Source organism: Erpetoichthys calabaricus, chromosome 13 (genome assembly GCF_900747795.2).
Source record: "Erpetoichthys calabaricus chromosome 13, fErpCal1.3, whole genome shotgun sequence".
NCBI classification, from domain to species: Eukaryota; Metazoa; Chordata; class Cladistia; order Polypteriformes; family Polypteridae; genus Erpetoichthys; species Erpetoichthys calabaricus.
Genome location: NC_041406.2, coordinates 90,264,005 through 90,282,299, shown reverse-complemented (window position 1 = coordinate 90,282,299; position 18,295 = coordinate 90,264,005). Strand labels below are relative to the sequence as shown.

Sequence of the window (18,295 nt, the reverse complement as noted above, 5' to 3'; positions counted from 1 at the left end):
GGACACTCGGACTCCGCGCTCAGTCTCTCGAAAGATCCCCAATCATCACAGCATCATCAGCAAAGACAAGATCAGTGAATCTTTCTTCTCCCGACGGATGCCCCACAAGCGTTACTTCATGGGATGTACTTACTCTTTCCCATGACTTTTTTTTTAACGAGACATGTTTCTTCCATTTAATAGTTTATAAAGCTGTGATTTTTATTTACTAAAGTTAGGGTTTGTTGCTTAATGGGATGACAGAGGAAACAAAAACAGGAAATACATGTTTTAGGATTAAAACACAAAAATAAGTTCAGAATCTGAACAACTGAGTAAACTAAAGTGATGCATTAAAAAAAATGTCACTTCAGCAGAAAATGGGCTAAGGGTGAAGAAAAACTGGCAGCCAAGGTGGCCACCCCGGACCAAACTTGAGGACCCCCTGCTGTAGCCTGTATGGTTCAAGGATGAGCCAGCGTCTGGCAAGCGTTACCTGATAATACATTTAAAATTAAACAAGGTGGTCAGCAATGCTGGGGTCTGCTGTCATTATCCACACTCTGATGCAGTGGTGTACATTAGTGAAAGGTCATGCCAGGACATTGCAGCGATGGAAAAGCAGGATCAGGACACATGGAATCCATCGGTGCTGGCCACTGAAACAGACGCAGAATGCAAACCAAAACCAGCAGCAAACATTTTAGCTCAGTTGAAATAATGCAGCATCATTAAGTGATTAACTTTTACTACATTTAGTGGGTTTAATTTTCGTGTTTCTGTAAATTCCTGTGTCATATAGTCAATCTGAAATTATAGCTCTAAGCTATCCTAATCACAAAAAAAACAAAATGTGTTCCGTGTCATGTAAATGAAATCCGAGGGTGAGAATTGTTGGCAAAAAACCACTTGATAAATATACAGTATGACAGACGAAGGGGAGTTTGTTAGCGGATTAGCCTGCTCTCACACCTTAAGGTGAACAAACACACACACACACACACACTCTCTCCTATCCACTTAAACACAGCTTACACACTGCACTGTTCATGAGTGACGCTGGTCACTTGTTTGTACTGCACACAGGGATTCACCCAGTTGTCCCCAGAGATACTGCAGACCCAAAACTATCCTAGATGCATGAAGGCTGATGCACCCTTTGGTTATGTGCCACTTACCAACCAACACCACCTTACCTTCTACTGAACTGGCACTGTCCTCCTACTGGGGTGTCTCCCTCAGTCTGATACCCCTGTGGGAAAAAGAATAGTGGCAATCTCCCCTACACCAGGATTAGATCACTCAGTCACTCTAGATATAAAGACAAAGTACAGAAATTTAAAATAAACGTGTTTATTAAAAGTAAAAATATCAGAAGAAAATATAATACAGCCTTAGGAAGCTTAATGAAAATTTGCAATGTGTAAAGTAGACGTTGTCTAGGGCAGCTTTTAGATGTTGCAGTCTGAACGATGCACAAGTATTGGCTGTTATTTAGGTCAAAAATTTCAGGCCTCATCGTATCACATGATTGGTTGGCTATCCCGGTGATGGATGGCTCTGCCCAAACGCTTTGATCCTTGTACTTACCTGTGCAGTCACGTTTTAGGTTTTTTTTTTACATATAAACCAATAATTTGTTAAATGTCTATTTTAACCTAAGAACACGAGGCGAGAGACAAAAATAACCGGACTGAGCTTGGGGCTTTCCTGGAAAACCGTCTGGAGGTTGGCCGGACGTGAATCATAAAACTCTCTCCCCTCCTACCTGCCCTCTCAAGCCGCCGACCGGCCAGGCAAATCCTGTGAAGAGCCCAGTCAGTATTTGCACAACAATCGCTACACGAGTTGCAGCAAAAATGTCAGGTGAAAAAAAATAAATCGAACAGCGAATCAACATCAAAATTTCTTTTTCCGTAAAGCAGTTTTTGACTGACTGACACATTCCTGTCCTCGATCGTCCTCCTTATTCAGCTCCCTGTGAGATTTTTACTTGTTCCCAAAAATCAAAAGTGACCTGAAGGGAACACATTTTTCTTTCAATGGAGGAAGTGAAGACAGAAACGGCAAGCCTGTTGAAGAGCCTCAAGCAAGAAGACTTCCAGCACTGTCTCAATCAATGGAAGATACATATGGAGCGGTGTAGAGATCAGGGAGGGGCGACTATATAGAAGGTGACAAGGTTTAAAATGCTGTAAGTCATCAATAAATATATATTTTTGTACCAATCCGGTGATTTTTGTATCATAAATTACTTACAAAAAAGAGAAAGAGAAATGAACTGAAATATTTGGTTTCTTTACCGCCAGTTTGTGAAACAGAACTGATAAAAATCAACCTTCTGCTTGAACAGACTTGCCATTACCTTCGCATTTCAGAGTATCTAAGCTTGCTAAATGTCCTTATTTCTAACGGTTATGACATTACAAATTGTTAACATGCACTCATTTTATTGAAAGTGTTTCAAGAACCCTCATAACTCAACTAAAAACATTTTACTGCATAAGCGAGGGCCTGCAAAACTGCCCATACAGCCAAATACATGTCGCCAACCCCATTAATTTAGGAAATTAGAAAGGCAGACAAGCAGACACAGTAGACCAATCAACTCATCACACACGCGTGCAGGCGCTCCTCATAATCTGATCGTCCAAAGACGTCCACAATGTACAAAGCCTAAGGTGCAATAAAATGTCTTCAGTAGACATTTACCTACCTGGCATTGCCATTTTAAATTTATCCTAAATTAATATAATGACAAACTCTAAACAGCTCCTTCTTTGCACAAATTTAATACAATATTTACAACTGCTGTGCTTGACGTTTTGTTGTAAATTGTCTTCGTTTTTACAATATTTCTATGAAAAACATTCACAAATATACATATAGTATATTCACGAAAAAGTATCAGATGCAAGGCGGTAATTACAGTGCGTACATTTCTATAACATGGAAATCCGCAAAACTAAACACAAAGCAATGAAATATTCTAAAACTTATTCAGTCGAAGAAATGGGCTGAGGAGCAACTATTTAAAAAGTACAAACTAAACCAAAACAAAACTTAAGAAAACGCGTCTCTTCATGTATATATAAATACACAAACATGATAAAATTCTTTTACACGTTGAAACGTGCTTAGAAGATAAAAAAAAAAAAAATATTAAAAGGATTAATGGTTTTAACAGGAATGGATTAAAAGGATTTATATACATTTCGTTTTCTTGAAGAAAAGAGATCAAGTCTTGGTGCTCTTCATTTTGTAAGCCATTTCTGAAAAAGAGAAAAAAGTCACAAGGATCACTTTAAGAAAAAAACATTTCTAAACAAACTTGAACAAAACTCCATTATAATGATATTTTTATATTGTTTAGTACACAATTATAATTAAGTATATACACAAATAAGTAAAATGTTTTGTAAAGTTCCATCTTATTTTCTGAAACCGCTTTTCCTGGTGGGAGTTGTGGTGTGTAATTTTGACATAAGACAAAAAAAAAAAAGAAAAACCAGCGATACACATGCATAAGGAATACAGCGGGTCAGGAAAATGTGTCTTAGTTGCTCATTTCTTCATTTATTTGCTTTTGTGACCCCCACACAACAATAAAATATGCCCTGAAATGAAGACGATCGTTTTCACCCATCAAAGTCAAGGAGGGGTGAGCTCCAGCAAATACTTTGTTTTGGACAGTCGGAAGAATTAAAAATGAAAAATCTCCAGCCATCAATTGGTACGTTTATAAGCAGGCATCGCATGTCAGATGAAGACTCCCGAGAGGACGATGAATTCAGGTGCTGAAATTCTGGACAGTTTTTTTTTTTTTTTTTTTAAATTTTAAAAATGGAAGTCCACTGGCTTACAGGTGTACACAAAGTTGCAACAGTAAGCATCTACTCGATGTACAATTCACAGATTAAAACGCCATACTCTCTAGAGTGATGCGTATTAAAATTTTGATTTCTGCATTGATGCCATCTTTCAGACCTTACTACTGACACCAAAACAAATACTGAGGCAGGCCTGTAAGCCTGCATCGCCCCTTGCTCGGCCGTATTCTACAAATCATTACAAGGTTGGTGACTCTCACCCTTGGAGTCTGCAATTTGTGATGCTCCGATCGATCGGTCTCAAATGAAACTGGCCACTTTTCATTATTAAAATAGACTCGATTGGTCCTTGGTAAATTGGCCAATCACAAAAACCAATATTTTTAAAAAACCTGCTTTTCTAAGCTTTATGGTATTTCGTTGTAATGCTCCTTTATGTGAGCCGGCACAAAAAAAAAAAAAAAAAAAAAAAAACACAACTGTTGCAGAAAACGTCCTGCAGTGTAAACAAAGAGCAGCAAGTGGAAGCTTGTTTTATCAGTGAACAACAGCCAAGTAATGTATAAGCCTTTACGTTAAAGAAAGTGGAGTGATAAACTGAAAAGAAAAAAGTAGTCGGAGAAGTCATCCTGTGCAACTACACAGACTGCAAGAAGAACTACGAGGGACATTCAAAAAGTTTCCGCACTTTTATATTTCCATTGGTGACTATGTAGAAAAGTTTTGTAATTTGTTTTTGAAATTCTGAATTGGAAAAAAAAAAAAAAAAAGTGTGGTAACTTTTTGAACGTTCCTCGTCCTTTAGACCTTTATTTTGTCCTTTAAATGAAAATGGACACCACTCGAGTTTAGACAGCGTGCTTGTTTAAAATGCAGCAGCTTACACTATTAATTGGAAAAAGGAAGACATATTTGAAATTGCTGCTTGGTTTTAAAGATTTGTACTGTGTTTATTATTTGTTGCTGTGTGTGTCACACAGCATAATTTTTGGTAAGAAACAAGTAATTAAAAGGGTAATCCATATTTCATATTTACACCTCAAGAACAACGAATATCTAGCTGATACACTGAAGAAAAAAGTCACCTGTATAAATACAGCATATGTATACTTTCACAGCAAAAAACTACTGCAATTATTTAAAATTATTAAAACCAATAAATGCAAGTATTTCTACATGTAAGCACTGTTAACTGCCAATATCAATTAAACTGACTGTGTGAGATTATATATATATATATAATTATATATAGTTTTGTATTTTTGTAGTTTTACTCCTGAGCTTTCAACCCCTGCCAGGGGTCTTCATCAGAGGAAGATGCTTAGACTTACAAGAATCAAAAGGCAATATATAGCAACACATTACGTGGAGGGGGTGGGGGGTGGCTAAGTCAGTGTGATGGGGGGGAGGCGGGTATTGGGTGTACAGTTTATTTATTATGAACATGTTCTTCTTAAGTTTGCATATGCTGGATTTATGTCCAAGTGTCTGTTGATGGCATTCTCATTTGATAACCAAGATTCGGCCAGCTCTCTGGCACTTTTAGTACTGGCCTTAAATTTTACTTGTACATTGTCCTACTTAAATGTATGTCCTGTTGATTTAGTATGCGTGTAGATCAATGAAAGTGAGTCCTTTCTTCTGATGCCGTTGCGATGTTCCTGTATACGTGTTGCGATTCTTTTTGAAGTTTGTCCTATGTATACCGCTGAGCAAGAACTGCATGGAATGCTATAAACTGCGTTTCGTGTTTCTGCTATCGATTTCTTATTTTTAGCATTAAACAGGACCGTGCACAGACTGTTCATGGGTTTGTGTGCTATTCTGACACCTGACTTGGCCAGGATGCGCGCTGTACCTTCAGACACCTTGTGGTGATAAGGGAGTGAGTGCCAGGTGGAGTGGGGGTTCTGATTCAATTCTTTGCTGAGTTTTTTAGCGTCTTCTGTGTAAGCTCCGATTAATGAATGTTTTTGAGTATCCGTTTGAAGTGAAAAGATGGAAGAGATAGCGTCTCTCATTCATTTTTGTTTCCTTCGTATTACAATGGCCAAGTCAGGCGTCAGAATAGCACACAAACCCATGAACAATCTGCGCACGGACCTGTTTAATGCTAAAAACAAGAAATCAATAGCAGAAACACGAAACGCAGTTTATAGCATTCCATGCAGTTCTTGCTCAGCGGTATACATAGGACAAACTTCAAAAAGAATCGCAACACGTATACAGGAACATCGCAACGCCGTCAGAAGAAAGGACTCACTTTCATTGATCTACACGCATACTAAATCAACAGGACATACATATAAGTAGGACAATGTACAAGTAAAATTTAAGGCCAGTACTAAAAGTGCCAGAGAGCTGGCCGAATCTTGGTTATCAAATGAGAATGCCATCAACAGACACTTGGACATAAATCCAGCATATGCAAACTTAAGAACATGTTCATAATAAATAAACTGTACACCCAATACCCGCCCTCCCCATCTCACTGACTTAGTCACCCCCCCACCCCCTCCACGTAATGTTTTGCTATATATTGCCTTTGATTCTTGTAAGTCTAAGCATTATCCTCTGATGAAGACCCCTGGCAGGGGTTGAAAGCTCAGGAATAAAAACTACTTTATGATACGTGATTAATTTTTTCTCCCTTTGTGGATCTCCAGCTGCAAATATGCAAACCGTATCACCGACCTTCTCTTCCATATTATATTGTGTACATTTTATTAGTTAAAGAATGTATTTTTAAAGGAAATTTTATTTTAGTATGTTATGGCCACTAAATTTTATTTTGAAAAAAAAAAAAGTCAACGCCTGTGGTCTATAGTTTATACTTAATATAGGACATAAAACTGGTATAAAGAAGGGATTATAAAATAAAGTATCAGTATCAGCTGATCAAGTAACATGACATTGGCAATTGGTATCAGCCTTTAAAAAAAAAAAAAAAAAACCTGATCAGAGTCTCCCTATCTGCAACATATCTACATAAATAAATACTGTATATATGCTTTCAAATAGTGGATTTTGGGAGGGTGGTCCCCCTTGGTGATTTGAGCTAACTATAGATGCAATAGGTATTGAGTTTGAATCACACTAAATTAATGACTGAGCGTGAGGTGCTTGAAAACTGACATTTATTTCCAGTAGTGAAATACTACCTTTTTTCAGTATCAGTTACCACCCTCTGAACTTTGACAAGTGAAAATGACAGGCATATTTCATGCTGTGTGCAAAATATTGATAAATGAAGAAATAATTAAATACATAAAGAAATAAGCAACAATTTCATGACAATTTTTCATGCTTGCAATTTCATTGTGGTTTTATTTATTTATTCAATTTCACAAAATATTTGTGTATTTATTCAATTCTGTCCAAACTAATCCCCCAAAGAAAAAGACTGTGCTTGTCTGCCATAATTTAAAACCTTCTATTTTTACAGAAAACAAGAATTGTCCACATACCAACAGCATTTTGAGGGTCCCTAAAGTCTGAGGATCAAGCTGTGCAGGATCAAATGTATGCATTTCATTTGCAGAGATGTGAATGCTCTGAAGACAAATAAAAAGATTTTATAAATACAGTACACGGTTACAAAAACAGACCAATATCAGGTTTAGGTTAAATTTACAGATTTAACTGGTCTTAAAATAGTCACAATTATATAGCAGTACTTAAAAATCTCAAATCCACTTCATTTAATTCAGGTTTACGGAGTCACTGCGCGTCTGCCTGGGGGGTTGCCAACCAGGATCCTGACTTGTTTCATCATATCAGTGCATGCTCCCCCAACTTGACTTGACTTGGGTCGAAGAAGGAAAAATAAATGATGCACGGTTTCCCCAGTATTGCAAGCCCTAAACCAGCATTTACCTCAGACGTGAATAAATCTGGGGTTTATCAACATCAAGCTTGCAATTTACTATGTTTAAAAAAAAAAAACAGACCAACTGAAATTTTCTTTTATTTTTATATTTTATTAGAGTCAAAAAAAAACATTCCATACGTGCAAGTCAAGTTTAACAAAACTGGTTAGAAACAAATTGACCCCCCACCCATGAGAAACAGAAATCTTAGACACAGTTTTAGGTTAAGTAAATCCTACACTGTTAAGATGAACTGTGAGAGCATGTCAATTTATAGCTTAATTAACTCGCACCACTTATTTTATTCACCAAAATAGAACAAAAACATTGCAAGAACATTAGAGATGAACAGGATTTATTGTTACTTACCGTTCCATTTTTCATAGGAATATTGATGAATACTTCATTTTCTAAAACAGAGCTCTCATTTACCGTCATGTTACAAGCCTTTTTCCTGCATCTCTTAGTATTATCTACCGTTGATGTCATTAACCTGCATAAGATAAACACAATTTTACTGGTAAAATTATTTTTCCAATTATTGCCAAAAGGAAAATTACTCCAGAAGTCAGTTCTGTTAGTTCATTAAGTGTCTGCCATTATCATCTACATTTAGTCCACCAGAGTCAGATGCTTCTCCATGTGAGTCAGATACCAGTGAGCCTTGATATTTGATCCTAATTGGCTAAAAGTATCTATCACCTTAGCATGTATAAATGAATGGGCTAAATTTCATTCCTTTCCCTTTTTTAAAACCTGTAATTCATGTTCACAAAAGAACAAAAACGTAACGCAGCAGCACCCCAGGTACAAGGAAAAAACAACTCTGGACAAGTGCGCAAGTCCAAATGCTGGGTTCAATAAAGATAAACAGCAGTCCTAAGAGCTGCACTGTCAGTTTTCAGTTAAAATGCACTTCTTTGGAGCAGTGAAGGATAGTAAATTTTATCTAATTTACTACATAAACTGAACATCCATTTTTAATCCAGGAACAGTGTGATCATAATACAAATGTGAATGGGGTGCCAGGCTATAGAATATTTCCCAGTACACCGATACTTTCCTCTACTAGACTAGTTTAGATTTGCCAGTTCGATTAACATACATATCTTAGGGATATGAAAGGAAAACTGGAGCTTCTCATGAAAAACCTGCTAGCACAACATGTGAACTCCATAGGGGAAGTTCCTTGGACACTGTTTTGGATAGAGGCAATAATACACTTTATATTTTTAAATTCATACGGCTTCCAAGTATAAATAAACTAACTATAAAATGTCCTAAGACAATGGGCATCAGTTAATCAGATGCAGCAGAAGTACTATGTAACCAAGTACTTTTCTGTGCAGAAAAAAAGGGGTAAGCATGTTGTAGTGGTTAAGGCTTTGGAATTAAAACCCCGAGTTTGTAGATTCAAATAATGTTACTGATGCTGCGTGAGCGTGACCAAGGCACATCACCTGCTTGTGCGCCAATTGGAAAAAAACAAAAAAAAAATGTAACCAATTGTATCTCAAATGTGACCTGCCTTGGAAAAAATAATAAATAACTAAGAATATCGAACATGCTATACACAATTATCCATGAGTAAAACATTCCTACATTCCATCAAGTCCTACTTTTTTTCAGCTTTTCCTAGTGGCTGGGCTTTTATTGATGGGCACTGCAAAACAATTTTACAAGAAAGTATATTCTTCCAAACTGAAATGGTTAATCATGTGAAATGTAAATATATATTATCATTCCAAGATGTATATAGCGGGTTGGACAATGACTGACTGATTCTAAGATGTTTTTGATTTTCATTTCTTTACACAATTCACTCGAGTATTTGTTTTTCGTCAGTTGCACGTGGTCCCCTACTTTAAGGTCTACAGATGTGATGGTATATACAAAGTAGAGCTGGAAGTAAATATAAATAAATACACACACAATGCTTCTCCTGTGCCCTAAAAATATCATTTTTTGCATCCGACTCCGTTTCATTCACTCTTAAACCGAGTTCCCCATCTGTTGTTTAATGCCAAGACCGTCTTAATAACGACGTTCCTTTTATTACAATGCTTTAAAACTTCAACTTTAAAGAGACTCGTCACTCAACCTGCCTTGTCAGACAATTAGTCTCCATAGTACGTGTCTGCTCCTTTGACACTGAATGCCTAAAACAAGGAAGTGTAATTAAAATAACTCAGACAACCTTTATTAAAATATTGCTGCATCAGTAAAGGAGAAAAAAAAAAAAGTAGACCCTGACTTGATATTGTGATGATCCTGTTTTTCTGGGTGAGCCCAAAGCTGCTGACTGGCTCTTTATTCTGAGTGCTGCAATATAAATGGCACCCTACCACTGCCCGCCTCTTGCCTACCTTTATCGTTGCTCACTATTCTCACCCTGCTGCTGTCTTACTAACAAACCCATGATTCCTCCTGATCTTAAAAAGCTCTGGCTGTGCCTGTTTGGCAGGAAGACACGTCACAATACGTTTGCACTATAGGACTCCAGCTCAGTTTTGCAAGTGGTGCCTGTGCAACAGTGTTATAAGCCGTTCATGATATGCAGATGTACAAATAAAAAAATAATACTGTAACAAAGCATAGTCCCAGTGCATTCAACCCTTAAAGACTTCAGCTCCTTTTCATGGCTGCGGTTATGGCTTGCTGTCCTGAAGAGGATTTTCACACCCAATCATTTGTACTAAACTGAACAAATTGATGGCGGTGCAGATACTTGCCAACTTTGATGGCTCTTGTACAAGTATTTAAGCTGCAGTTGCCCTAGTACTGCAAGATCCCCCCCCTTCCCTCCAGTCTGTGTTTGTTCTTGCTGTAGACTCCAGTGAGACCGTTACCATAATAAAGTTTATAATAAAAAAAAAAAGCATTTACAAACATAGATTAATGATTCTGCATGTTAAATGTACTCAAAGTTTGTAGATATGAGAATATTTACTTATTTTTAAATATTCTAACCTTATTTTTGTGCTAATCTGACAGACTTAGCAAAACATTTTACCACAATATTGCAAACCCTTAATCTGTGATAGTCATCCTTGCTAGTGCTGCCAGTTATGACATCCCTACCTTGGCTCAAGATGTGGTGTAACAAAAGTTGTCAGTCCCATTATAGAATCATTCTGTGTAGCTCTACCAGGTGTAGTTACAGCTTTTCTGTTAGACCTGATGAATAAAAACATATATTAACGCATTAAATTGTCTCTTAGTAGAAAAGCTAACATATGAGCAAAATATCAACTTACAAGAAAATTTATAATACATACTTTCTAATGCCAGAACTCAGTTTCACGGATAGGACTTTTTTCTTAGAAGTTGGAGGCTTCTTAGTGCTTGGTTTCACCTAAAATACAAATTTGTTTAATGAGATATTGGTGGATGCTACATGACAAGAAAAAAATAAAATATGACAAGACAATGTACCATAGTATTAACACTAAAAAAGAAACACACACACACACAACACTTTGAGGGCTGAATATTTTTTCCAAAAAACTCAGTTTTCTGAAAAGCACACAATGCATTAGTTTCACACATAAATCAAGACTGCTGTTGGCGCCTGTTCGGCATCCCTGGTAGCACTGGCTGAGTGGGGGTGGGGTTATCGATGGCCAGCTGGAATGCACGGCGAGCCAGCTACCTTTTTGTCTTCACACAGCAGGTGGGTGATGGTGGCAGTCGCAGTGTGACGCTATATGGTTTGTACCTCGTCATCATAAGTGGTGGTCCTCCTAGGCGAACGCTGCTGTAGGCATATCAGCTACACAAACATGTTCAGCACCACAATCAGCTGGGGACTGTTGTGAGGTACCAGCATCAGCCTTTTCGATATCCATCTCCAGATCACTTACATCAAACTCAGAGTCCGAAAAGTCAGAGTCTGATTCAGCGATAATACGTAAAATGTCCATGGAGTATTTTACTTTGCACATTTGCTTTAGTCTCACCAGATGTCGATGCCATTTTAGAGGCCGTTTGCTCTTCACTACTCAGGCACATGCAGGGAATTGAGGTCAAATCAACAAAGCTAACTTTCCCTCAACCAAAGAGTCAAACTAAAGTTTGACGAGTTTTGTCACAATTTACAGCCCATTACCATAAGCCCTGAAAGAGTTAAGGAGCCAATCCAATCAACAATAGCTTCAGTTCAATGGGATCAGACTTTAAAAAACGTCGTAGTATTTCAGTTAGGGTTAAACTATAATTGGTCATTTGAAACCTATGATATTAATTGTTGGGCAATGATTCACATTAAAACAAAGAAGAAATTTGTCAAAAGTGTTTTAAAACATTACACAAAAAAAATGTATTTCTGTCTGGAGTAAAAACTCAAGTATTGCAGGTTTTAATGTTTAGATTTTCAGGTAAACTCTAAGCACACTTTCAACAGTCCTTGCCAGCTACTTTAAAACAAGCAAAGTCATGGGCACTTAATATAAAGCCACAATATGCTGAAAATGTCAGTTGTGGTAACTTATGAAGATATCTTACCTTTTTTAAAATTGAATCGGGTGGCACATTTTCTTCATCAGAAGCCATTCCATTGCCTTTTTTACAGGTGGCTAAGAAAAAAACAAGTTACATGAACACTAATTAGAAGGTTTGAAAAAGAGAAAGGAGGCTACTAATTAAATCTGAGATCAGATAAGTTGTTGTGATATGAATTTGTCACAAGACATGGCAAAATATGTTTAGTTAGCCAAGTTGTTGTTCTGCTAACCTTTAAGTGCTGATTTGTGTTGGGTCTTGAGTTCAGCAATAAAGTTTATATCTTCACCAATATTGGCTTCTGCCTGCAATACACATTAAAATTTGGTTAGTTACAACTCAAACCACATTTGTATGTGATGTGCCATGTGTGTATTAACATTCTATCGACTCACTTGGAGACGGAGGTATGCAGGAATATTTTGCACACTGTGCTATTTGTAAAAAGCAGAGACCACACTCAGCTTGCATATTAATGGAACATTTCTAATCCAGGCAGCTCAAGTAAAAAATAAAATGTCTTTAAAACATAAAGAAGAGGGACGCCTCATGCCTGGACAAACTGGTGAGGAAGGCAGGCTCTATTGTAGGCACGGAGCTGGACAGTATGACATCTGTGGTAGGAGCCTGCTCAGCGCCCGTCGCTCTGTCAATCATGGAGACTCCACTGCATCCACTGAACAGGATCATCTCCAGACAGAGGAGCAGCTTCAGCGACACACTGCTGTCACTGTCCTGCTCCACTGACAGACTGAGGAGATTGTTCCTCCACCACACTATGCGACTCTTCAATTCCACCGGGGGGGGGGGGGGGCGGTTTGGGGGGGTCAAACGTTAACATTATACAAAGTTACTGTCTGTTATACCAGCATTTTTATCACTCTTTAATATTGTTTTTATCAGTATGCTGCTGCTGCTGGAGTATGTGAATTTCCCCTTGGGATTAATTATCTATCTAAAGGGAGCAGTAACACATACCTTTGCTACTGCTTCAACAGCTTTAGATTGTCCTCCAGCAGCTGAGTTGATGAAGGGGAAAGAGGAAAAAACAAAATGTATTAAATCCTCATTGATAACAATGATTTTTTGAAACAGAATGATGAAACTGGCCGTTTAAACAGCCAGTCCTAGATGATTATTTGAATCATGAATAGAAGTACTGTACAGTAGAACCTCTGGTCACAAACGTTTCCGAACACATACACTTCGGGTTACAATCAAAAATATCGCCAACATTTTGCATCTGTTTATGACCACACGCTCTGGTGGCGAACAAAAATACTGGCGGCCAGTTTCCCTTCCAGTTCATACGCGCCAATGATTTCCAATTCTCCGTTTCCCCATTTTCTTTTGTTTGTGTAACAAAGCAGCTGATGTTGCAAAAGGAGTTACAATGTTAACCAAGCAGAGGCCTCAAGTGCTGTAAGAGGTGGAAAAACTGCTGCTAGTGTGGTTGAACGAGAAGCAACTTGCAGGGGATAGCGCAAGTTAGGTGATCATATGCGAGAAAGCCAGGAAGATTCATGGCGATTTGCTGGGGGGAAAAAAAAAATCTTTCTTCGAGTGGCGAAGGTGAGGAATTTAAAGCCAGTAGAGGATGGTGTGAAAAGTTTCGCAAGAGAAGTGGCATTTAATCCCCAACCCCCCCCTCCGCTTAAAACTCTTTTTTTTTTTTTTTTTTTTTTTTTTTTAAATAAGTGTTTACAGCAAGTGGTTTGTAAGGGTCTAGTGCGAACTCTTACAATATTAGTTTTCTCTGTTGTTCAAGGTTTTCTCAGTGTTATTCAATTTTGTTACATTTAGTTTACTATTACACTGTGCATTCTATGGTATAATTAACTATTTTTGTGCAAAAAAAAAAAAAAAACCAAACTTTAAATATATATTTACATACAGTTTGTACGGTCTAGAACGGATTAATTGTATTTACATACAATCTTGTGGGGAAATTACGTTTGGGTCACGTCCAGAGTTTTGGAACGAATTATGGTCGTGACCAGAGGTACCACTGTTCAAGCAAATCCCAAATAGCCCTTAGCCTTGACAAGCAGCTTTCACATGTTAACATTATACTAATAAAGCAAAATGATTAAAACACTGCAAAATGCACAAATGGAAAATTGCTTGTAAATGACCAGATACAAATGCTGTTGTCCTTAGGACAGAATGAGCATTTATGACATTCTTTACAAAGTCTAACCGCTCAGAGGCAGCTTACAAGCTCATCTGTGTCACATAAAAATGCCGAATTTTACAGATCATCAATGACGAGCAGATTTCCAAACAGGAATGATAACATACCAAAATAATCAATCCACTTCATTTGTCGTACACTTAGTGGAAGCTTAATGATGGCAAGGTTGTATGTGTTTTCAATTTCTTTGTGAAGATTGTCTCTTTTGACCTTTAAAGCTTCCAATATGCTTTCAACTGTGGAAAGAAAATTTTAAGGAATCAGCGAATACTGTTTTCATTACGTCATGCATTTACAAAAGTTAGTAAACAAGATTCCTAAACAAGTTACAACTTTACTAAACACATAAACATGTAGGCAGGCAGTGTAGCGCAGTGTTTAAGGCTTTGGGCTTCAAAAGTTGAGGTTGTGGATTCAAATCCCACTACTGACACCATTTAACCCTGAGTAAGTTACTCGACCTGCCTGGGCTCCAATTGGAAAGCCAAAAGAAACGTAACCAATTGTATTATAAATGTAAGTCACCTTGCAAAAAGGTGTCAGCCAAATAAGTAAAGGTAAGCTATGCAGTATTGTAACATCCTGCACATTTATAAGATTTTAACATTGAAGTTTGGGAGTAGTCACCTGGCAAAGATACCAGAGCAGTGTAAAAACCCAGTAAAGGATCACATACCTTCACTGTCGTAGTCTTTTAAGAAAGCTGCCATTTTTCTCTCTTTCTCAGCATTCTTTCTTCCTCTGGTAGATTTACCCATTTTTGCTGCCTATTTAAAAAAAAAAAAAAAAAATTCAAAATGTAACTTTTTAAAAGACCAGGCTCCCATGTTGGCTGTCAAAAGAACTGCAATTTAAATTATTTAAACTGCAAGTTAAAAAAGAAAAAGTATACTCAAATGTAGAAATACACATTAACAAGCATTATTCTCTTTCTAAGCGACTTATGGCAATGGACATCAGAATTCCTGTAAAGTGGGGCATGTATAATGTCTAAGCAATGTGATAAATTGAATCTAAATACAAATCACAATGCCAAATACCTCAATGTAAGTGGACAAATGCAATAACATTTTGTAGCAGCTGTTTATAAGATTTTAATAAATGATACATAAGGATTTTGCAACCTTGGTCTTACGGGATTTATTTTTTTAGTTTCTGGTTTTGCTTCAAATATCAAAGTCTTTGGTAGACTATTTCATCAAGTTTTTAAAATTCCCCCAGGTAATGCCAATGTAAGATTCTTCCTCCAAGAATAAAACCAGTTTAGTCTCAAACAGAGGAGACTGTGTGGGGACCTAATCCAGACCTTCAAAACCCTCAGAGGCATTGATAAAGAAGATCCGGTAGAATTCTTGTAGTTTAAGAGTGAATCAAATATGTGAGGACACCCATGAACATTAAGGGGAAGACATATAGGACTGAAGACAGGAAGCCCCTCTTTACTCAAAAATGTGTTGGAATCTGGAACAAACTATCAAGACAGCAGCTAATAACTGAGACAACAGAGGTAAAAAAAATCCAGCAGACAGACTAATATTAGCAGATCTAACGTTTGGCAGCACAGAGTTCAGAGTCTGGACAGCCAAGGTGTAGAAGCTGTTGCAGAACTGGTTTAAAACACTACAGTACCTTCTGCTGGATGGAAGTAGGCTGAATAGGAAACTGAAAAGGGTGGAAGCGGTCTTTCATGATACAACGTTCAATAAACATTTCTTTAATGGAAGGTAGAATGGTCCTGGTGATCTTTTCTACTTTGTGCACTATTACCCTATAGTACTCACACCAGTCCTCATAAAGTACTTCGAGATCAAGTCTTGGAAAGCCAGACTTCTGCCATCACATAACCCTTTCCAGTTTGCCTATCGCCCAAACCCTTCCAGTGAAGATGCCATACCTTCTACTTTCAATCTAATTCTGTCCCATTAGGACAAAACAAATACACTTATGCTGGAATGCGGTTCATAGACTTCAGTTCAGCATTCAGCACCATCATCCCTCAGAAGGTCATAGGGATGCCGAGACTGTTGGGCTAAAACACTAACCTTTGCAACTGGATCCTAAGCTTTCTGACAGAGAGACCCCCAAACACTCTGCATTGATAACACCATCTCCATGCATCATTATGCTGAGCACTGGCGCCCCCCAGGGCTGTGTACTCGGCCAACTTCATATTGAGAAACAAATGACACTGACGGACTGAATGGTCTGCTCTAATTTGTCAACTGTGTTATGTTCTTAATGCTCACCTTTGGACTCAGCGGCAAAAAAAAACAACAAAAAAACACAAGATGTCCACTTCAGAAAGAAACATTTAGCACACCCATTTTTAAAGATTAAATTTCTCTTACTTCAGATCTGAAATTGATTTTACAGACCGAACATTCTGAATGGAAATAACGTATTAGGAACTTTACCTGGAATTTTCCTTGCATCCTAACTCTCTTAACAATGCTGTATTAATTTATTTTCAATGAATGCTATTGTATTTTTAACGGACTATTTTACAGATTTAAACTTATTAAAACTTAAACATAAATTGATATCTGCCTTAAATAAGTTGTTTGATCTTGTGATATTATACAAGGGCCTTTTCAATTTTTTTACCTAAGGCTTTCTGTAGGATTTTTATATTTAGCAGTGAGACTTGCATGCAGGTTACACAATCGGAGTGGTCTTTACTTTCCTTAGTAAAAACAGTAATTGACACTTGGCATAGTGTTTTTAGTAAAATGCCACCTTCTCTCACTTTCTTAACCATAGCTAATTTAAAAGAGGCAACTTTCAATAAAACTCTGCCCATTTGCTATCGGGACTTGCAACACAACTGTCCTGTAGGGAATTTATAGTATCGATTTGTCCATCTCTCCATACAGTGCATCAAGCTTTAACAATTTTTATTTAATGAAGAAATAATCGACACGACGTTCAGGTTCAGCTTCATTACACAATTAATTGATAAACATCATTGGTCTACTGAAAATTAACTGCATAATAAATAATATCTTCATACTAAATAATACTATCCATACCACGAAACCTCTGCATAGGAGTAATGCCACCGATAAAGTGAAGGAAGCCACGCGCGATTTACAATGCAACTAAACGTCCAGCTATATGAACCGAGACTGGCGTGTTGTGTTCATATGTTTCCAGTCTGAGAAGATTTTTTTTTATCATTCTCAATCTTTACTTCGAATAAATTAACAGCAACGGTCATATATGGCCCACATATAACGCTATTCAGAGGCTGGTAAGTACTCGTCTTTTCATGTTTCTCCCAAGACTTCCTTCCAGCAACGAGGATATCGCAAACCATATAATACAAACATTAAAAAAGAGCGAAAATTAATAAATGACTACATTTATATTTTAAATGTTCCTAACATTCTGCAACTTAGTACCTTTATATGGAAACGTAAAGAATACAGCAATCCCGAGTTCAAATAACACCAATTATAGCGTACCACGCGTAAAACGCTACTAAGACAAATTAATCAAACTCTCCTATTTAATTAAACAATGCATTTCAGTGAAAAAAAAAGAAACATACCGGGAGATGTAAACTGGCGGGTTACTTCAAATTTTCTGTAAGCGAATGACGACCAATTGCTTTTTTCCTTACCTTAAACGTGTTGAATACTTTTTTTGATTTTAACCAATCCCGCAACCTCCCTGCCAAACAGTAAAATATCTTAACCAATGAACGTACGAGCTTTCGTTAGCTGAACCTCCCAATTCACGTCGCTCAACACAACTGACGAATAGATATTTTAAATTGCTTTCAGGTGGGCGTTAACCTCATGTTCATCCGGTCGATAATTTTTGACGCAATTGTCCACGTGACAAACACAATGGCCTCGCCCACTTCCGCTCGGCCTTTAAAATCAAGAAAATAAAAGTCCCAGACCTTTTTTTTTCTCTCC

General features: G+C 37.4%; 1 protein-coding gene across 2 annotated transcripts; it reads right to left on the bottom strand.

Annotated features, from left to right (window-relative positions):
- Positions 1-2,752: 2,752 nt before the first annotated feature.
- Positions 2,753-18,026, bottom strand: cdca8 (cell division cycle associated 8). 2 transcript variants are annotated; one of them, XM_028817221.2, is made up of 11 exons: positions 17,923-18,026; positions 15,049-15,139; positions 14,480-14,608; positions 13,157-13,197; positions 12,411-12,483; positions 12,182-12,252; positions 10,957-11,033; positions 10,760-10,855; positions 8,048-8,171; positions 7,277-7,363; positions 2,753-3,251 (listed from the first exon to the last, which is right to left on the bottom strand). In XM_028817221.2, exons 2-11 carry the CDS (start codon positions 15,128-15,130, stop codon positions 3,234-3,236), a joined length of 798 nt encoding a protein of 265 aa, XP_028673054.1. In that variant the 5' UTR covers positions 15,131-15,139; positions 17,923-18,026; the 3' UTR covers positions 2,753-3,233. The 2 variants fall into 2 exon arrangements, with proteins under 2 accessions (XP_028673054.1, XP_051791685.1); XM_051935725.1 differs by lacking the exon at positions 17,923-18,026 and adding an exon at positions 17,774-17,894.
- Between the last annotated feature and the right edge of the window lie 269 nt (positions 18,027-18,295).

What these genes read in the sequence shown, in the direction of transcription:
- cdca8 (XM_028817221.2), bottom strand. Translation starts at nt 15,130, where the DNA reads ATGGGTAAATCTACCAGAGGAAGAAAGAATGCTGAGAAAGAGAGAAAA. An exon ending in GAAGTGGATTGATTATTTTG is followed by an intron (nt 13,198 to 14,479) that starts GTATGTTATCAT and finishes TCATCAACTCAG; the next exon opens with CTGCTGGAGGACAATCTAAA. An exon ending in CCGATTCAATTTTAAAAAAG is followed by an intron (nt 11,034 to 12,181) that starts GTAAGATATCTT and finishes TTTGTATTTTAG; the next exon opens with GTGAAACCAAGCACTAAGAA.